Genomic DNA, 17871 nt, shown 5'->3' on the forward strand with positions numbered 1-17871 from the left:
GAGATTTTACCAGTTTATTCTCTCAATTGCAGTGAGTGAGGGGGTCCATTTAAGTGTATTCTAGACAGCATCAGATGTTCTAATTTAAAATCTTTAATGGATTTTAATTTAAAAAATACCCAAATGTCAGTACCCTTTTGCACTTCAGATTCTTGCCCATCTGCATACATTTTTGGCATCTTTATTACGTTGAACATAGACTTTTTATTTGCTTTTCTCATTCATTTCCAAGTCTTTATAATCTTTTTAAATCAAATCTTATAGTATAAATAACCATACCTGTTAGACTTTTAAGTCTAACACATAGGTTCTTTCCTATCTTTTATGCTCCTGCAAAAACAGTCTCAGGCATATCACTTTTCACTTCTGCTAATTTTTTTTGTTTTAGAAAAAAATTCCCAAGACTTGGGTATCCAGGCTGGAGGCTGTGATTATTGTTACCATTCTTGGGATAGCTGGACAGATTTATTTTCTAAAGGGTTGTACCACCTGTCATGCTACCAGAATTAGATTGATTTCTATGGTGATCAGAGGTCAGCCACAGGGAAAGCAGAGCCTCTCCCTGTGTGTCCCTGGTTTCCTTCCTTTGGGCCTCCCAGAGGGTGGCTCTTGGCTGGTGGGAGCCAAGGACCAATCTCAGCACAGGCAGAGAGCTCTGCGGGTCCCTGGACGGCTGAGAGGGAACAAGAAGGGGCTTAGGAAGGCCGAGGGAAAACAGGAGGGCTTGGGGCTCTACCTGCACGTAAATCATGAGCTTTGGCCCCCAAGTCCCACTGCCTGGGGGCCACAACAGGAGTGGATAAAGCCCTGCTTGCAGACAAGGTAAGAATGCATGGCCCTGCGCTTGTTGGATGCAAGACTGGTCCAGGTGAGAACAATCAGGCACCGAGCAATCAAGGCATGAGGTGACAGAACCTGCGTCCCCCTCACCCCATTTACCCAGCCAGCCTTGCTCTGTTCCCTCGTGCACACCCCACCCCACTGCCAATTCTTTCTCCCCTGACCCTTGACACTGCTCTTTTCTTTTCTTTTTTCTTTTTAGTTCTGCAAGATCTGAAACTCCCAAACTCTCCACTTTGCCTGAAATGCCCATGTTTCCATGGTACCCACTTTCTCCAAACATGCTCTCCAGTTTCTCTGTGTCGGGCTGGGCTCGGCTTTGAATGACAGTGAAGAAGGCCCTTCTTTTTCTTGCCTAGGGTGCCCTCCCCAGCAGGCCTCAGCTTTGGGGGATGCAGGCATTGTTGTGGTTTCTTTGGGAGACCGCCCTTCTCTCAATTACTGTCACGAGGACAGGAGGTTCTTCCCCGCTGATGTCTCGTGGAAACGGCCCAGAACTGAGATTGAGGGGACTAGAGGTCTCCAGGTGCCGCCCACCCCCTCTGTGACCCTGGGCATGGAAATGCCCTTCCCTCTGGCCCCAGTTGTCTCAGACAGGGGTGGCCTTGATGGTTCCATGATAGACACGTGCAGAGGGGTATTCTTTTCCGTTTCCTGTGTGAACAGGGCGCAGTCTCTTGGAATCCGGGGATTCTGTAACCAGCATCACCAAGGGGGCATTTGGTCTGCTGCTTTGGAATGTGGATTCCTAACCCTGACCATACCCTTCACCTTTCCCCCAGCAGCCTCAATCATTCATTTTTGTGGAATGTGCACTGTGTATGGCCTCCTGTTGGTGATGGACTCTGGTGGGTGGGTCCTGTGGTCCTTCAAAGATGCCTAACCAGTGCTGTGCTCCCTGCGCTTTGCAATCTGACAGATAACATGGGCACATGAGCAGTAAGTGGTCAGGGACCTCAGAGTGGTGCAAACTCAATGCTCTCTGACTGTTCAGAGGAGGGAGCGAACATTTCTGGAAGATTCTGGAGCCGATGGCCCTGAGCCTTGAAGGATGGATGGGGAAGGTGATACTGTTGGGGAGGAAGGGTGTCCTGGTGAAGTGAACAGTATGGGCAAGGTCAGGAGTGGGAACTGGCAGGCACCACCTACACGGTGGGTGGGTACCTTTACCAGAAGGGGGGTGAAATATTTCTGGGTGCTACTCACGTCCTGGCCAGGTGCTGTCACTCCCATCATATTTAATGTAGTAAATATTATTATAATACATTAAACATTTAAATCAGTTGACGTTCTCCCTTAGCCTGCATTTAGTTTAGGAAGGGGCTAGGGGCCCCCGCAAGCCCCCCAAAATTAGTTTTGCTTCTGATGACTCTCTCTGGCTTTCCTTTCCCTGCTCTTCCCTTCCTGTGTCCCTCCGTCCCCATTCGTGTCAGGCTTGGTCTCCTGCCCTCTCTGGCCACCACCCTTACACTCTGTGCCTGCCTCTCTGCTTCCTTCTCCTTCCCCTCAGCACCTTTGGGTGGGACCCTCAGGGCCAGGATTCTCCTCATTCAAATTATCTGCCACTGGAGCGGACCTCCCAGGTGCCAGCATTTCCAGAGGGACATTCTGGAGACCATGTCCCTGTCAAATACAAGCAGGCGCCCTCACAGTGACACTTTCTGGCAGGCGAGCCAGAGGCAGGCAGGCTGGTGATGGAGTTTGGGAAGCAGCAACCTGGGCTGTCCCTCCCCCTGGGTTCTCCCTCCCCCTGGCCCCTGGGCTCCTGAGAAGGGCCAGCAGCCTTGTCTCCAACTGCCTGGGCCCCTCATCATTTTAGGATTCAGGGTCTGGCTGCCTGCTTGTTCCTGGTTGAAAAGACTTCCTGCAAAGTTCACCCTGCCACAGACCTCCAGCTTTCCCCACCCCTCAAGAACCCAGGGCTCTTCCGCCAAGCCTCATGGTGCATCGGGGTGAGAGGAGGGTTCAAAGCAGGGAGACCGTCCTCAGGACCCCTGAAAGCAGCCCCCTTCTCTGCAATGAGGAGACCAGCCCCCAGAAGAGCCAGCCCTCAGGGACCTCTCAAGACAAGTGGGCTGAGGCCTTGTCTGTCCCACCGAGGGCCTGGAGCCCCAGCCTCTCAGCCTCTGGCAGAGGGGGGCCTGGCTGAGGGTTAGTAAGGCCCAGAGGCAGAAAACCATGTTCTAGCTTCCTTCAGTCCTGGATTCTCAGACTTGTCTTCAGGAACTTTGGATTCAGTTCTCCCACAACCCACGCCAAGATCAGGGCTCTTTGGAACTTTTTCTTGTGGCGGGAGGCCTCCCTTTGGTGACCGCATCAAATGAGATGGAGCCTGGCCAGGTTGTTATAGGAACTCGGGAGAATCCCTGGAGTGGGAAAATAATGAGGACGCGGGGCCATTCACCATTCAGCGGTGGAAAGTAGAGCATCCATTGTCCTGCGGCAGAGGCTATGGCAGCGGGGGGAAGCGGCCTTGGGGTGGGGGGCCTGCCCTGTCACTAGGAGGCTCTGGGGGTGTCAGGGGCACAGAGCAAGGGTCTGAGCAAACCGTGGGTTCAAATACTAAGCCGCTCACTTCCTATCTGTGTGACCTTAAGCAAGTTAAAACAATCAACATGATCCCATTTTGTTGAAAAAACAAATGTCTTCAGTCTAGAAGGAAAATTATCCTCCCTTTTGCAGTGGTTATCTCAGTTTATGTTTGTAGGTAGTTTAAAAATTTTTTGTGCTTTTCTATTTTTTTCTGACATTTTCTCTCAACAGCATGGATTACTAGTATAACTGGAAAAACACAAAAACGAAAACACCAAGCTATCTCTTGGAAACAAACAGATTCTGGGAAGGGATTCTGGAATTTCAGAGTTGATATGCATACATTTGAAAGGGGAAGGACAGTACTTTCCAGCAGTCAGGCTGCTCCCAAGTAAGACGGCTTCCTGGCCCCCTGACCGCCCTGGGATAGAACAGCACTGGCCACGGGTACTTCACACACAGGCCTGCTGGGTCGCGGGTGGCCTCGCTGGCTTGTCTGTGCTGGCGGTTATTCCTGCTGTTACAGGACAGCAGGTTGCTTTCATTTCCCATCCTATGAGACTGCCATGTCAGCCCGTTCAGCAAATGCCCCATTGTCGCCCCCACTGCGTGCCCTTCCTGGTACTGTATCCTGTCTTCAGACCAAGGGGCTTATGCTGCCTTCTCGGCACTCCCATCCTCAGCCAGCCTTGTCCCTCCATCAAAAGGGCAGCAGGGTGGCTTCACTGGGTTTTTCCCTCCACACTGGCTGGGCGTCCCTGGTGGCTGGGTCCCTCATCTGTCCTTGACATAGGCTGCTTCCTCTGACTGTTGTCTGCTTATTGTTAATTTTTTGAGGGTCCAATATACCTATGGTAAAACGCACAAATCCTGAATTTATGGCTTAATGGATTTTGACAGATATTTATGCCCATGTAACCACCACTCAGATCAAGACATTGAACATTTCCATGAACCCAGAGGGTTCCTGCATGCCCTTTCCACGTCAGTAACCCCCACAAAAGTTACACTATCATGGTCTCTACTATCATAGGTGAGTGTTGCCTGTTTTTGAACTTGATAAATATTCTTCTGCATCTGACTTCTTTCACTTATCATTGTGTGTATCAGCCCTCTATTGATGTGTAAGGAATCGCCCCAAAATTTAGCGGCTTAGAACAACAAAGTCGGTTCTTTTGCTTGCTGAGCTTCAGCTTGAGCGGGGCTTAGAGGGGATGGTTTGTCTATGCTCCCTGCGGCATCAGCTAGTGCAGCCTGACTCGGGGCTGGAAGGTTCATTTCAAGACGGCTCACTTGGATGGTGGGCAACTTGGTGCTGACCATCAGCTGGTGGCTCGGCTGGAGTCATCCGCCAGGCCCTCAGTTCCTATCTACATAGGTCACTCCGTAGGCTGTTTGGGCTTCCTTACAATATGATAACTGATTTCCAAGAAAGTGACCATCCTAAGAGAACAAGGTGCAAGGCATTTTTTTGACCTAGCCTCAGAGATCCCATAGCCTCTTCTTGGCCATACTCTTGTTTGTTGAGGCAGTCATGAAGTCCTGTCCAGGATCAGGGGGAGGGGATATAGACTCTACCTCTGGATGAAGATGTAGGAAGGTTCTAGAAGGGCCTGGGACATAGGAGATATTATGGCGGCCGTCTTTGGAAAATACATTCTGCCACATTATGTTTGTGAGATTCAGCCACGTTGTGACATGTATTTGCAGTTTGCTTTTTTAGTTGCTGTATAATACTTCATTGTGGGCATGTACTACAATTCACTTATCCAGCCTGCTCTTGCATTCAGATAGTTTGCAGTCTAGGGCTATTTGAATAGTGCTGCAATGTATATTCTTATACAAATCTTTTGGTGGACGAGGCTGCCTTCTATCACTGTTGCTGTCTCTTTAGCTTTTAAGATTTTAAAAAGCATACAATTGCATCCTCTTTCATTTTCTCTCTCTTCCCATCAGTTACCGTAGCCATATGTACTTTAGTATGTAAATCTCTGCTAGTGTTTTTAAAATGTTGAAAAGAAATTATATAAGTATTACATAAATATGTTCTCTTTATAAAAACTTTCAATATTACAATTAAGATTAACGTTGCTTCTGACACCCCTTGCCAAGTCTGGGTGCTTTCCTCCTAACCCGAAGTAGACCCCTGTCACCAGTTTGGTGGGTCTACTTGTAGAGCTTTTTTGATGCATTTACACATATAAATATTCTCGTAGAAAATATTGTTTTCTATGTGTATGCGTGTGTGTGCTTTGTTTGTTTGGTACAACGAGTGGCATCATACGGCTCTACAAATCGCTTTCTCACTCAAAAAAAAATCTTGGAGATATGGCCATAGAATTGCATGGAGCTCTACTTCACTTTTTAAGCCAACGAATAATGTTCCCTAGTATCGTGGTACCACTGTGATTTAGCCATTTCCCTATGCGAGGACATTTAGTTTGTGTCCTTCTTTATTGTTTTGTGTGTGTCCCGTGAACCAGAGGGTAGGCCTTGCACACTGCAAATATTGTCAGTACTCAACTCATACTGATGCGTTCTCACAAGGGTAAGAGGTGCAGGAGCCCTAGATCTATGCCCCTCAAGGTCTCTTTTCTTTCCCCTGCAGAGACGTCTCAGAGAGGCTGTGCAGCTGCTGGAGGACTACAAGCATGGGACCCTGCGCCCGGGGGTCACCAATGAACAGGTAACTGCTGGAGGTAGGGCAGGGAAGGAAGGTGGTAAATTCACAGCCATTCCATGCAGCCAGAACCCCTTCTCTTCCCTTCAGCATCCACTTCTGCTGCTGCTACGCGCCCTGTGGACTTGTGGCTCTTTGGAGGAGATACTCAGGTCTCTCCTGTACCCTGGGTCTGGTGGGAAGCATGGAGGCTGATAAGGCTAGAGGAGCCCAAAGAAAGTGGTTTGCTGCAGCTGAAGTGCACGTCTCTTCCCAAGTCAACAGTCAGTGACATCACAGTGGTAGCTTGAAATCAGCCATAATGGGAGTATTTACACCATGGAAATTGGCAGATGCTACAAATCAGAACTTCCCCCCCAGAGAACATGTTATCAAACATTTACCAGCATACCACTACCCAAAAGTTCAGGTTGAGGATGGGAAAGATGGGGGAGGATGGTGGGGATTAGGCTCGGAGACTGTGATTTCATTTTTCTGTATCACATGGGAACTTGAACTAGAGCTAATGGAAATATTGATGGTCATATTTGGTTTGGTGTGGGGAGGGGGAGGTAGTATAGGGCAACTTTATTGATTACAGAGACTGACAGTTAATGTGCCCAAGTTTTTCTTTTTGTTCATAAACTTTATTTCAAAACTTAAAAAAAATTAATTTCACATTTTTTCCCCCAAAATAATATGCGTATATATATTCAAAAAGTCAAATCGTACTAAAACACTTGTAAGGAAAAATTGTGTGCTGCCTCACCCCTCCCCAATTCCCATTCCTATTCCCTAGATACAAATACTTTTAGCTGTTTCTTTAGATAGAAATCTGTATTTCAAATGAATATGCCTTGTCTATACTGCTATTTCTCAACTAGTTCTGTTGTATTATCTGTTACGGTAGTTGAGAAGTCAGCTTTCTTCTTATCCATCCCTGTAAACACACTTCACCCCCTACCCTCATCACCCTCCCAAATTAGTTATCATGTTTTGAGGGTCTGTGGATATTCAATATTCACATTATTACAGTTGTATCGCTAACATTCACTGTAGAGTCAAGTTGGTTGTATCAAGATTATGTTTCCTCTCTTTTTGAACTTTATGTTTTATCTGGAGTTAATAATTGCCTCTTTTTTCTTCCTCATTGGCTTCGTTTTCTTTGTACCATCTCTAATTCTTGCTGCACCCTTCAGCAGCCTTTCAATATTTTCAGGGCTTCCTTTCCATCTGAAGACTCCTGTCCTTCAGTTGCATTTTTTTCCTTGAAACTTTTCTTTCTGGGACCCACCTCCTCCAGCTGCAGGCCTTCCTCTTGGTGTGCAACTTCATTTTGGTGGGACACCTTTTCTAGTGGCTTCCTGAAAAAAGAGTAAATGGGAAGAAACCTTTGAGTCCTTTTATGTCTGAAAAATTGTAATTCTGCGCTCAACCTCAACTGGCAGTTTGGCTGAGGAGAAAATTCTAAGCTGACAATCGTTTTCCTTCAGAATTTTGAAGACATTGCCCTATTGTCTTCTGGCTTCCAGTATAGCCGTTGAAAGTCTGATTTCATTCCTGGTTCTTTGCAGGTAACCTATTTTCTCTCTTTGGGAATGTTTAGGATCTTCTCTATAAAATTTATTTCTGAAATTCCACACTGCCATCTCTTTTAAAATTCGTTATTTTGGGTTCCTGAAAGGGTTCCCCTGTCAATCTGAAGACTCCAATTTCTCAGTTCTGGCAAATTTTCTTATGCTGTTTATTTGATAATTTCTTCTCATTCTGGAATTCAATTGGTCAAATATTCAACATCTTACATTGACACTCAGATTCTCTTATGTTTTTTCTTTTCTATTCTGTCCCTTTGTCCTTCTGTTTGGCTTTGCAGGAAATTTCTTTGAGTTTAGGTTCCACATGTATATTGAATTTTTAACTTCAGCTAGTATAATTTTAATTTCCAAGAGCTCTTTGATTGTTTCTTTTCTTCATTCTTTTAAATAGAATCCTCTTCCTGTTTTGGGAATACAGTATCATCTCATCTCTCTACATTCTCGAAGCCAAAGAAGGAGGAGAAGGAGGCTGGGGTCCCAAAATTCCATTTTCAGACTTTCATTAATTTCCCTGCTTTTAGCCTCACCTACTCCCACCCTCCACTGTGCTAATGTTCCCAATCTGGAGTCTCCTGGATTCAGTTTCTCCAGAAGGTTGATAAACCTCCAGCGTCTGGTGGGGACACAGATGAGGGCGGTAAGAGTCACCTTGCTGTGTGGGGAAGGCCTGGGGGTCTACCTGCTTTGAGGACAGACTTTCAACCAACCCCCTCTGTTTAGCCTTCCATCAGCCCTTTTGTCCTGTGGTACCTGGTCCCTCCACGTCCTGAGCTTTGCTGGTGTCCTGGGCGCAGCGGGCTGGCTCCTTACGTGTAACCTCTTCAGTTATTTAGAGGATGGCTCTCTCCTCGCTGCTGGATCAGTTACTAAAACTCATTTTCCATCCAAAAACATGTTGCCGTCCCTCCTCTGCTATTGTCTCCTCTTCTGTTCTTTTGGTGACTCTGTGAGGCACTGCCCTCCTTCTAACACCTTTAGGCGCGAAGCCCATGCTGAGGCTCCGTGCTGCCAGCATGACCCACTAGTGCCTGGCTGGGTGATCCCGAGGCAGGTGGCTTAGCCACCAGCCCTCCCAATCCAGTTTGTTTCAGTTTGTGTTTATGGAGCACCTACAGGCCAGGGTTGGTGCTAGGGCCTGGAGGAGAGACCAAGGAAGAAGCTGGAGGAGGGTTTTGCCTCATGGACTCCTCAGACTCTAGGCAGTGACTGTGACAACACAGGATACCACAGGAGAGCAGAGGAAGGGGTAACCTGCCCAGACTAGGGATGTCTGATTTCTCGCCAGAGATTTGAGGAATGAGAAAGAGCTGGGGAGGAGCAGGCGCTGGGGAGGAGCGGGCCAGATGAAGAAGCACAGCCTGAGCAGAGACAACAGGCCCCTCCAGAGGAAGTGACAGTGAATGTGCTCCACTGCAGGCCGGCACGTGAAGGGAGGGCAGCACCCGAGTGGGTGCAGCGCCTTGGCCAGCCGTCCTCGTGTGGGACCCTGGAGCGCGGCGCAAGGTGGTGCCGTGCCTGGGTAGGCAGGGTCCATCTTCAGGCGTCTGCGCTGCCTGCTGAGCTGGGGGCAGCTGCCAGCAGAGAAGGCAGGCAGGATCTCTTCATTACCCAGGGGCCATGCAAGGAGCCCGGGTGGCATGTCCTCTCACGCCCCTCTCTAGGCTGAAGTCCCTTGCAGTTCCTCTCGGACACATCAGGGGTGGGTCCAGCCTCCAAGTCCTTCCTGACCCTGTGTCTGCTCCCAGCCCAAGCTCCGCCCTGGCCCCTCCTTGCTGAGGTTGGCCTTTGGGGACTCTTTCCAGCTTCCAGAGTTTAGGGAATGAGGACACATTTCCCTTCTTTGCTCCCTTCAGTAGCTTAAAGCTGCCCGTCCTGTTTCCTGGGCCTTGTTTGTTTTCTGTCCTGAAAGCCCCCTTGGGCCTCCAGGGAGCTGGGAAGAGGGAGGTCGGGGGCCCTGGCACTGGCTGTGCTTCCCGACTCTGGCTCATGATGGTGATGCCCGCAGTGTCCATCTGGTGGCTGGGTAGCACAGTGCTCTAGGTGTGAGCCTGCTGCTCAGTCCCCCTAATGAGCAGATCCCGCCTCTCCCTCCCTCCGCCGTCCTCCTGGCTCCCCAGAGTATGGGGGCTGGGCTCTGCAGCAGCTGTCCCAGTGCCTTCCTCCCTGGGCCTCACCTGCAGAGCCACGCCCCACTGACTGCCAGTGAAACAGGAACAGAGGGGATGGGTGACGACGTACGGGCTCAGGGTTTGGGGAAACCTCAGCAATCTGAGATCAAGGACAGTCTCCCACTCGTGGTGCAGGCTGGCCCTGTTCGAGGGTCCCGTCTGTGCTGTCTGGAGAGGCCCAGGGTGGTTCTCGATCTCAGTCTGGACAGCGGCCTCGTCTGCTCCTGGGCTCTGTGCCTGCTTTGATGTCCTTTTGCAGGCGTGTGGGTCAGAAACCTGTGGCTGTGTCCTGATGCCTGTGGGCCTGTCCCGATGTCACGGGCAGCGCTGGGTAAACTGTGTGCCAATTTGTTATCTAACCTGCCCTCCAGTTACAACATCTCACCAGGGGGTGCTTGCAAGTGGATTGATAGTTTGTTCACCCCTGATGGCCTTGGTTAGTGGGTGGCTGATAGCTCCTCCAGAGACTGTTAATGTGTTAAAAGGTTGCTACGCCAATGGAAAATTAGCCCTGAGGATAAAATAGAAATAATTATTATTTACCCTTTGGGCTTGACAGGTGGAAATTTGGTATGCTAGGAACCCTAGTAAGGACTGTAGCTATCAGTTAAACAATAGAGCCACAGAGGCCTAAACGTGAGAACAGGCAGCTAAGTTTCTGGGTGGCGACTCTGCTGTGCACACTTTATATGCCGGGCTTTGCTGGCCTGATTTAATGTGGATGGAGACGTCCTGTTAGAGCCAACCCCCATCTTCCCCCCACTTTCTGAAGGTGGCTTTGGAAGGGGCGTGGAGTGGAATAATGTGCACAAACATGGAGGCAGAGTGGGTGGTGTGGGGCATGGTTAGAGGAGCTTCGTGTTTGTGAAGGTCTTGCAGCCCCAGTTACACCTGGGTAGTTAATGCCATCAATCCTGGCGGTGGGCATTTGCTGAGCCTCTGGTATGTGAAAGGTGCTGAGGTAGGTGCACGCCAAATGAGCATATGCCCTGGTTCCTGCCCTCCTGCAGCCAGCTCCCGGCACAGACGAGGCGACCACACGTCAATGGGGGCTGGAGGCCAGGCTGGTGGCTCAGCTGCGTGGAGCTAGTGCTAAGGTAGGTAGTAGTTCAGGGGTGAGGGAATCCTGAGAACACAGGTGATGAGGAAAGGTGTCATGGAGGGGGACGCAAGTGGGCCCTGAAGGGTAGGTCGAATGCAGAATGTAGAGAGAGACCCCAGGCAGTGGGAGGGACGTTCCCTGTAAGTCACAGACAGAAGCCGAGAAATAGAGTGGAGTGGAGAGAGAGAGAGATAAGAGAGAGTAATGAGGGAAAGAGAGAGTGATGATGGAAAGAGAGAGATGAGAGAGAGAGAGAGAGAGAGAGAGGGAGGGAGGGAGGGAGGGAGGGAGGAGGAGTGGGGAGAGAAGATGAGATTAGAGAAAGTTGGAGAGGAGGTTGGGAAGTTATAGGCCTGAGTGTGAAAGTCTTTGAAACCGGGGTAGAGTTGCTGGATGTGTTATGTGGGGCAAGAGGAAGCTACTGGAAGCTCTTGAGCAAGGGAGTAGCACGCAAGTGTATGGTGGTAGGATCCTTCTGGTAGAGGGCCAGGTGGATGGGGAGCTTGGCAGCTACTGGAGTCGTCAGGGGTGAGTAGAGCAGGTCTCTGGGAGCCACGGTAGGCTTCTGAGTGGTGGTTCTCATCCATCCCCCACATTCCCCAGAGCCTGAGAACCAGCCCACCTTATTAAGTGCCTACTCTGCACCCAGCGTAACGTATCAGCTGCTCAGAGGCCCCGTGCGGGATAGATTTCTGCCTGCAACCTGCCGAGGGGAAAGGGCAGCTGGGGTATAAGAGCCTGCAGGTCTCCTCCTGTGGCAGAGGGGAAATGGGGTCAGCTGTGCTTGGGCTTTGCTGAAAATAGCCGAGAAAATACTGAATCAAAAATCCTTGCACCCCAAATTTTCTCTGGGTGTCAGCAGGCTTGTCAGAAGCTGGCTGAATGGAAGGCTTGGATGACCCGCCCTTTACCCTGACCCCTAGCCCTAGGCTTCTGGGATCCTGCCCAGCACCCTGCCCCATGGGCCAGCCCTGGGTTGGGCCTTATAGTTAGCATGGAACAGGCAAGTGATCAGTACCAGTTGAAGCATTTGTGTCACGTGCTAGGTGTTGTACCGGATGCTGTAGACGCGTCTGTGGGCTGGGTCACCCCAGCAGCCTCCTGCTGGTCTCCCCATTCTACCTGGGCTCCTCTGTCCATTCCCAGTACAGCACTCAGAGCAGTCTGTGAAAGCATATATTACATCGTTTGTTCCTCTGCTCCGGGCTTTCCCAGCCTCGGCACTATTGGCATTTGGAGCTGGATAATTCTTTGTTGTGGGGACTGTCCTGTGCACTGCAGGATGTTTAGCAGCGTCTCTGGCTTCTACCCCTTGGCTGCCAGTAGCACCCATCTCGCCGAGTTCCTGACAACCAGACATTGCCACGTGTCGCCTGGGTGCAAAATTGCCCCATCCCCCATTAAGAACCATCGCCCTAGTAGAAACTCTGTAATGTCCACCCTTTCTACTCAGTGAAAGCCATGGTCCTTAGCATGGCCTGCAAAGCCCTGTTCATCTCTGACCTTGCCTTCAACTACTCCCCCCCTTACTCAGTCCACTCCAGTCACACTGGCCTCTGTGCTGTCCCTCAAACATGCTGGGCAGGCCCACTTCTGCCTCAGGACCTTTGCACTGGCTTTTCTGTCTGCCAGAACAATCTCCTACTGGATATCTGCATGGCTCCCTCCCTCTTTCAAGTATTTCCTCCAGTGTCACCTCAATGAAAACTACCCTAACCACCTTGCTACTGGCAGGCCCCAAACATCATCCTATTTGAGCATCTGTCAGGGGAGAAAAAGCCCAGGGAGCAAAGTAGGAGCTACTAGGCCTAGAGGACAAGGTGGGATCTTGGGGGGCCAGGCTTCCTGGGGACGAGGGGAATCCCACCTCAATGCCCCTTTATCACATCTTCCCCCCAGCTCCAGCCCTGGCCTTTTCTTTTCATCCCTCTCCCCCGTGACAGAAGCTGTGGCCCTGGCCATGTCATCGTGTTCCTGTGTCCCCTGCATGTTCCCCACCCTTCACTCCCTCCTTTTGTGCAGACCCCATTACAATAAATTTTAAATTAAAAACAAAATCCATCCCGCCGCCAGCACACGCTCCCCAGCCTCATCCTGTCCTACTTTCCCATGTTTCCTGGAGCAGCCCTCCTTCTCAAGGATCAGAGAATCCACTTATTGATTATTTTTATTGCTTAGTCTGTCCTCATTAGCATACAGGCTCTATGAAAGTGGAGATTTTTGGTCCTCGTTGTTCACTGATGTATTCTTAGACTTAGAGCCGTGCTTGGCACATAATGGGTACTCAGGAGATAGCTGTTAAATAAGTGAATTTTCCTTAATCTTCACAATAACCTTGAAAGTAAGTAAGTGTGCATATCCCCATATTACAAATCAGGAAGTGCAGGCTCAAAAAGGTTAAGTTGCCCCAGGTCGCATAACCAGCAAGGGGGAGATCTGCAATTCAAACGCGGGTTTGACTCCAGGGTCCATTCTCTTAACAGAGCGAAGCCGCGTGTGCACGGAGGCCATGCCAGCTGCTGTGTGCTGTGCCGCAGAATGAGGGGAAGTTCTGTCTCCTTTCATGTGCCTGTAGAATTGGGGGGGTGCCTTCACCCCACATACACTTGCCTGTGTACCTAGTACCTGGGAGTAACCATGGCAACAAAATTAATGGTGAGGAATAATGAGATTGGCCCAAATGATAAATTAGGAAGATTTTTTTTGTTTTGTGAAGGCATCCTTTGCCTTGCAGAAGGATCCCCTTCAGGCTCTGTTTAATTACCTTCTGGAGGTTGTTTTAAATAGGCTCTGTCTTTGCTGCCTTCGGAGGTTTGGAGAAGCAGCCTGGAAGGAGGCAGAGGGGAAGGGGAGCGGGCCAGACTGGGGCGGGGCCAGGGCAGTTACTCCTCCTCTGTGGTCTGGCTCTGCAGGTATGCCCTGCTGCCCTACCCCGGAAGGCAGCGCTCCTCCTGCTGAAGCTTGCTGGGCAGCCCCCTCCTCACCCCACCGCCTGTCTCTTGGCCTCTACACTGAGGTTCTAATAGGTTCAGATGGCAGCTCAGCTGAGACACAGGCCTTTCCTGAAATCAGCAAACTCACCCAGACTGCTCCCCCTACACCCTCTCTGTCTTCACTGTCCGAGCTAAGAAGTCAAGCAAGGTCCAAAGTCTCGTGTCCACGCTGGTTTGTTTTGCTGCAGCCGGGAAGTTCCAGGGATCAGGCCTGCACATTTTTATGTTCAGCCAGACGCACAGAGGGAGACGGGCTGAGCCCGAAGATCAGGTCACGCCGAGAAATTATATTTTAAGTGGAGCTGTTTCAGTGGCTGGCGAGAAGACACCAGGGCTTCCTGTCCTAGATTTGCAGTGTGGATGGGCAGTCCAGTGTGTCTCTCTTGGCCCCCTGTCGAATGCTTTACAGCTCAGGATGGTACACACCTGTAACCTGTGGTGGGACTGGCTCATGAAGCTTCAAACGAGCAACCAGCTCTGGTTGGAGGAACCTCTGTGGCTCTTGTGGAGGCAACTCTTGTGGGGGGTACCTGGCCTGTGGGTCCCGCAGGTCTCAGGGAAAAGCCCAGACCCGAAGAGTCAGCCCTGAGTCCTTGTCCTGCTCGCTCTGTAAGCTGGGCTGAGCCTCATCAGACAGGAAGGGGCCCTGGAGAGACTGGAGAGACTTGTCCCCACCTCCTGCTCCTTCTCCTGCCTGATTAACTTAAAAAACAATGTAAGTCTGAGGGGTGCGGTGACTGGCAGGGGACGACCATGCAAGTCGGTGGCGGAGCCAGGGCCGAAATCTGTGACCCTGACTGTTGTTGCTGCAGCCTGGAGCTGGGATGAGCCCAAAGCCATCAGGTCATGACTAGGCATTTTAGCTTAATGGAGATGTCCCTCCCACCTCACCCAAAAACCTCCTGAGGTGGGAGCATTGCCAGATGTCACAAGCAGAGCCTCAAACACCATCTTAGTTCTCGTGCCTTCCTCTCTCCTCCGGAAACACTTCCCTGATGTCATGGGGGGCAGTTTCCTATAACCCCAAATGGGTTATGGTAGGTAGGGTTATACTAACTGCTGTAAAGAAAAGGTCCCCAAATGCACCAGTTCAAATAAGATACAAGTTTATTTCTCTCCCATGTAGCAGTTCAAGTTCCAGGTGGACAGGGGGCTTTGCTCCACGGGATTATTCAGGGACCCAGGCTTCTTCCATCATGTTTCTCCACCATCTTCCTGGGTTATCCTCTCTGCCTGGCCCAGGCTTGTAAGCTGGAGCAGCCACACCCTCACTCTGGTTTATAGGCAGAGGACAGAAAGCATGGAGGGGGAGGTGCTGGCCAGGGAAAGGCACATCTCACTTCCTCTCAGATGCTGCTGGGGGACTCAGTCACATGGATAAGCCTAACTGCAAAGGAGGCTGGGAAATGTAGTGTAGCAGGTCAGCTACCTGCCCCGCAAAGGAGGCTGGGAAATGTAGTGCAGCAGGTCAGCCACTTGCCCACTACTGTTCTATTACTATGGAAGAAGGGGACATAGATTTTGTTAGACAGGTAGCATTCTGTTCTGTAGAGGTCAATGAAGAGCTTAGAAGTTGTGCACCCTGTTTCTATTTTTCTAGTGGTCACTCTTAATTTTTCTTAACAGTTACTTTTGAATAGGTAACATATGAACAATATACAGAATTCTAAAGATATTAAAAAAGTAGAGAATAAAAAATGTCTCCCTTTCCCAATCCCCCAATTGCCCACTTCCTCTCCCTAGAGTAACCATTCGTTTCTTCTGTATCCTGCCAGAGATATCTGCATACATTTATCCTTTTTCTTTAAGTGCTAATACTATAATAATGGTAATTACAGAGAAATTCACTGGAACATGGTTATAATAACAAAAGATAGGACAGTCACAAAAGGACAAATATTGTGTGATTCCACTTATACAAAATACCTAGAGTGGTCCCACTCGCAGAGACAGAAAGTTGAATGGTGGTTGCCAGGAGCTGGGGGAAGGAGGAATGGGGAGTCAGGCCTTACCGGGTACAGAGTCTCAGTTGGGGAAGATGAAAAAGTTCTGGAGATAGATGGTGGTGATGGTCATACAACAGTGTGAATGTACTTAATGCCAATGAACTGCCACTTAAAAATAGTTAAAAAGGTAAATTTTGTTATGTATATTTTACCACAATAAAAAGAAGATAGGAAATAGGCTAAAAGTCCATTACTAGGATACAGTTTATAATATATTCATTCAAGGTTTCTATTAGGAAGAATAAGGCTGCTCTGTGTGCTGATGTGGAAAGCACTCCAAAATATATCAGATGCCTAAAGGAACAGAACAGTGTGCATTGATGTGTTAGCATTTAGAGACAGGAGCATGTGGTGGTTAAAAGTGGGGAATCTGGAACCAGGCTGCTTGGGTTCAAATCCCAGGGCTGCGATGGGACTTTGGGCAAGTCACTTAACCTCTCGTTGCCTCAGTTTCCACATCTATAAAATGGGAGGTATACTAGTCCCTGCCTCATAGGGTTGTTGAGGAGATTAAGTAAGTTAATAGTCACGCGTTGCTTAACGATGGGGATATGTTCTGAGAAATGCATCATTAGGCTATTTTGTCATCATGTGACCATGATAGAGAGTAGTTACACAAACCTGGATGGTATAGCCTACTACACAGCTAGGCTATATGGTACTAATCTTATGGGACCACTATATATGGGGTCCGTTGTTGACTGAAATGTTGTTATGTGGCCCATGACTGTATGTACAAGCCCTTAGAAGGGTGTCTGACAAATGTGAATGAATGAATCAGGATGAAAGGATGAATAAATCTGAGTTAGAGGTCATGAGCTGTAGTTCCGGCTCCACCTGGGACACCTTGGACGTGCCTTTTTGCTTTGGTTTTCTCATCTGTCCTATGGAAACGGGTTTCTGAGCGTGGGAATCAAATAGCTACTGGGAGGGGAAGTGCTCAGCAAAATAGAAAAGCATGGAATTATCACGTGAGGTTTACCGTTGCCTCTTGTCTTTGGCACTGGCCAGCCTGGGCCATGTGCATGGTGGTGTCATTGCGGGGTGGGGAACATGTCTGTAAGCTCTGCTGACACCCCTGTGAACTTCTGCCTTTGCTGGTGAGCTAGCATCTGCCTGACTGTCTCATCGCTGCTCCCTGGGTTGGGGTGAAGGAGGCAGTCCCTGAACCTGAAGGACATGGATGTGGCCATCGATTAAAGGACTGCTTGGCTGGACTTTGGCGAGAGGGTGGGAAGTGACAGGTACTGACGAGGAGCATCGCTGCCGGGCTGCAAGAAGGAGGTTCTGGGACCTGAGGGTGATGTCAGCCAATTCTCTTCCTCCTCTCGTGCCTCAGGCCTGGCAGACACCCTGGCCAGGCCAGACATCCATCTGCTCCATGGGGCCCCTGGAGAGCAGGGAGAACACGAACCTGGAGACCAGGAGGCCTGGTGCCCATCTCCATCCTGCCACCAGGCCCCAGGGACCCTGGCTGAGTCATTTAGTCTCTCTGAGTTGAGTTACCTTGTCTGAAAATAATCTACCCACCTCACAGGTGTACTGTAGGAATAAGACAATAGAGAGGAAGTTACTTTGAAAAATAATTAACTCCATTATAAAATACTGCTCATTTGAATGACTTCCCCTCTGTTTTAGGCATATGGAACATGTTCTATGGGGCAAGTGTTTTAGATATGCATATCTCATTTAAACCTGTGTAGTAGTCAGGATAGCAAGTGCTGTAACACACAACCCCGGATTTCAGGGGCTTAAACAGTAACATCTATTTCTCACTCGTGTCAGAGTCCAGTGCAGTTTGGGGGCTTGGCACGTGCTGCTGTCCAGGGACAGGCTCCTTTCACCTCATGCTTTACTGTCTTCTAGGGCCTCGCTGTCCTCCACTGGGTTCTCTGTGGGGGGCTTTGGGACCAGGCCTGGAAGTGGCAAACATCACTTCTGCCACAGCCAGTTAGCCAGCACCCGGTCACAGGAGC

General features: G+C 49.7%; 1 protein-coding gene across 8 annotated transcripts in view; it reads left to right on the forward strand.

Moving 5' to 3' along the window:
* Positions 1 to 17871, forward strand: part of SFXN5 (sideroflexin 5) — a 108024-nt gene that overhangs the window by 12543 nt on the left and 77610 nt on the right. For all 8 annotated transcript variants that reach the window (XR_011525977.1, XR_011525978.1, XR_011525979.1 and 5 more), the window contains exon 3: positions 5981 to 6058. Coding sequence is in view for 3 of the 8 variants with exons in the window: in XM_008516590.2 (XP_008514812.1) it covers positions 5981 to 6058 (78 nt within the window). In the remaining 5 variants the exon portion in view is untranslated. The remainder of the gene's footprint in view (positions 1 to 5980; positions 6059 to 17871) is intronic.

This window comes from Equus przewalskii, chromosome 14 (assembly GCF_037783145.1).
Source record: "Equus przewalskii isolate Varuska chromosome 14, EquPr2, whole genome shotgun sequence".
Classification (NCBI taxonomy): Eukaryota; Metazoa; Chordata; class Mammalia; order Perissodactyla; family Equidae; genus Equus; species Equus przewalskii.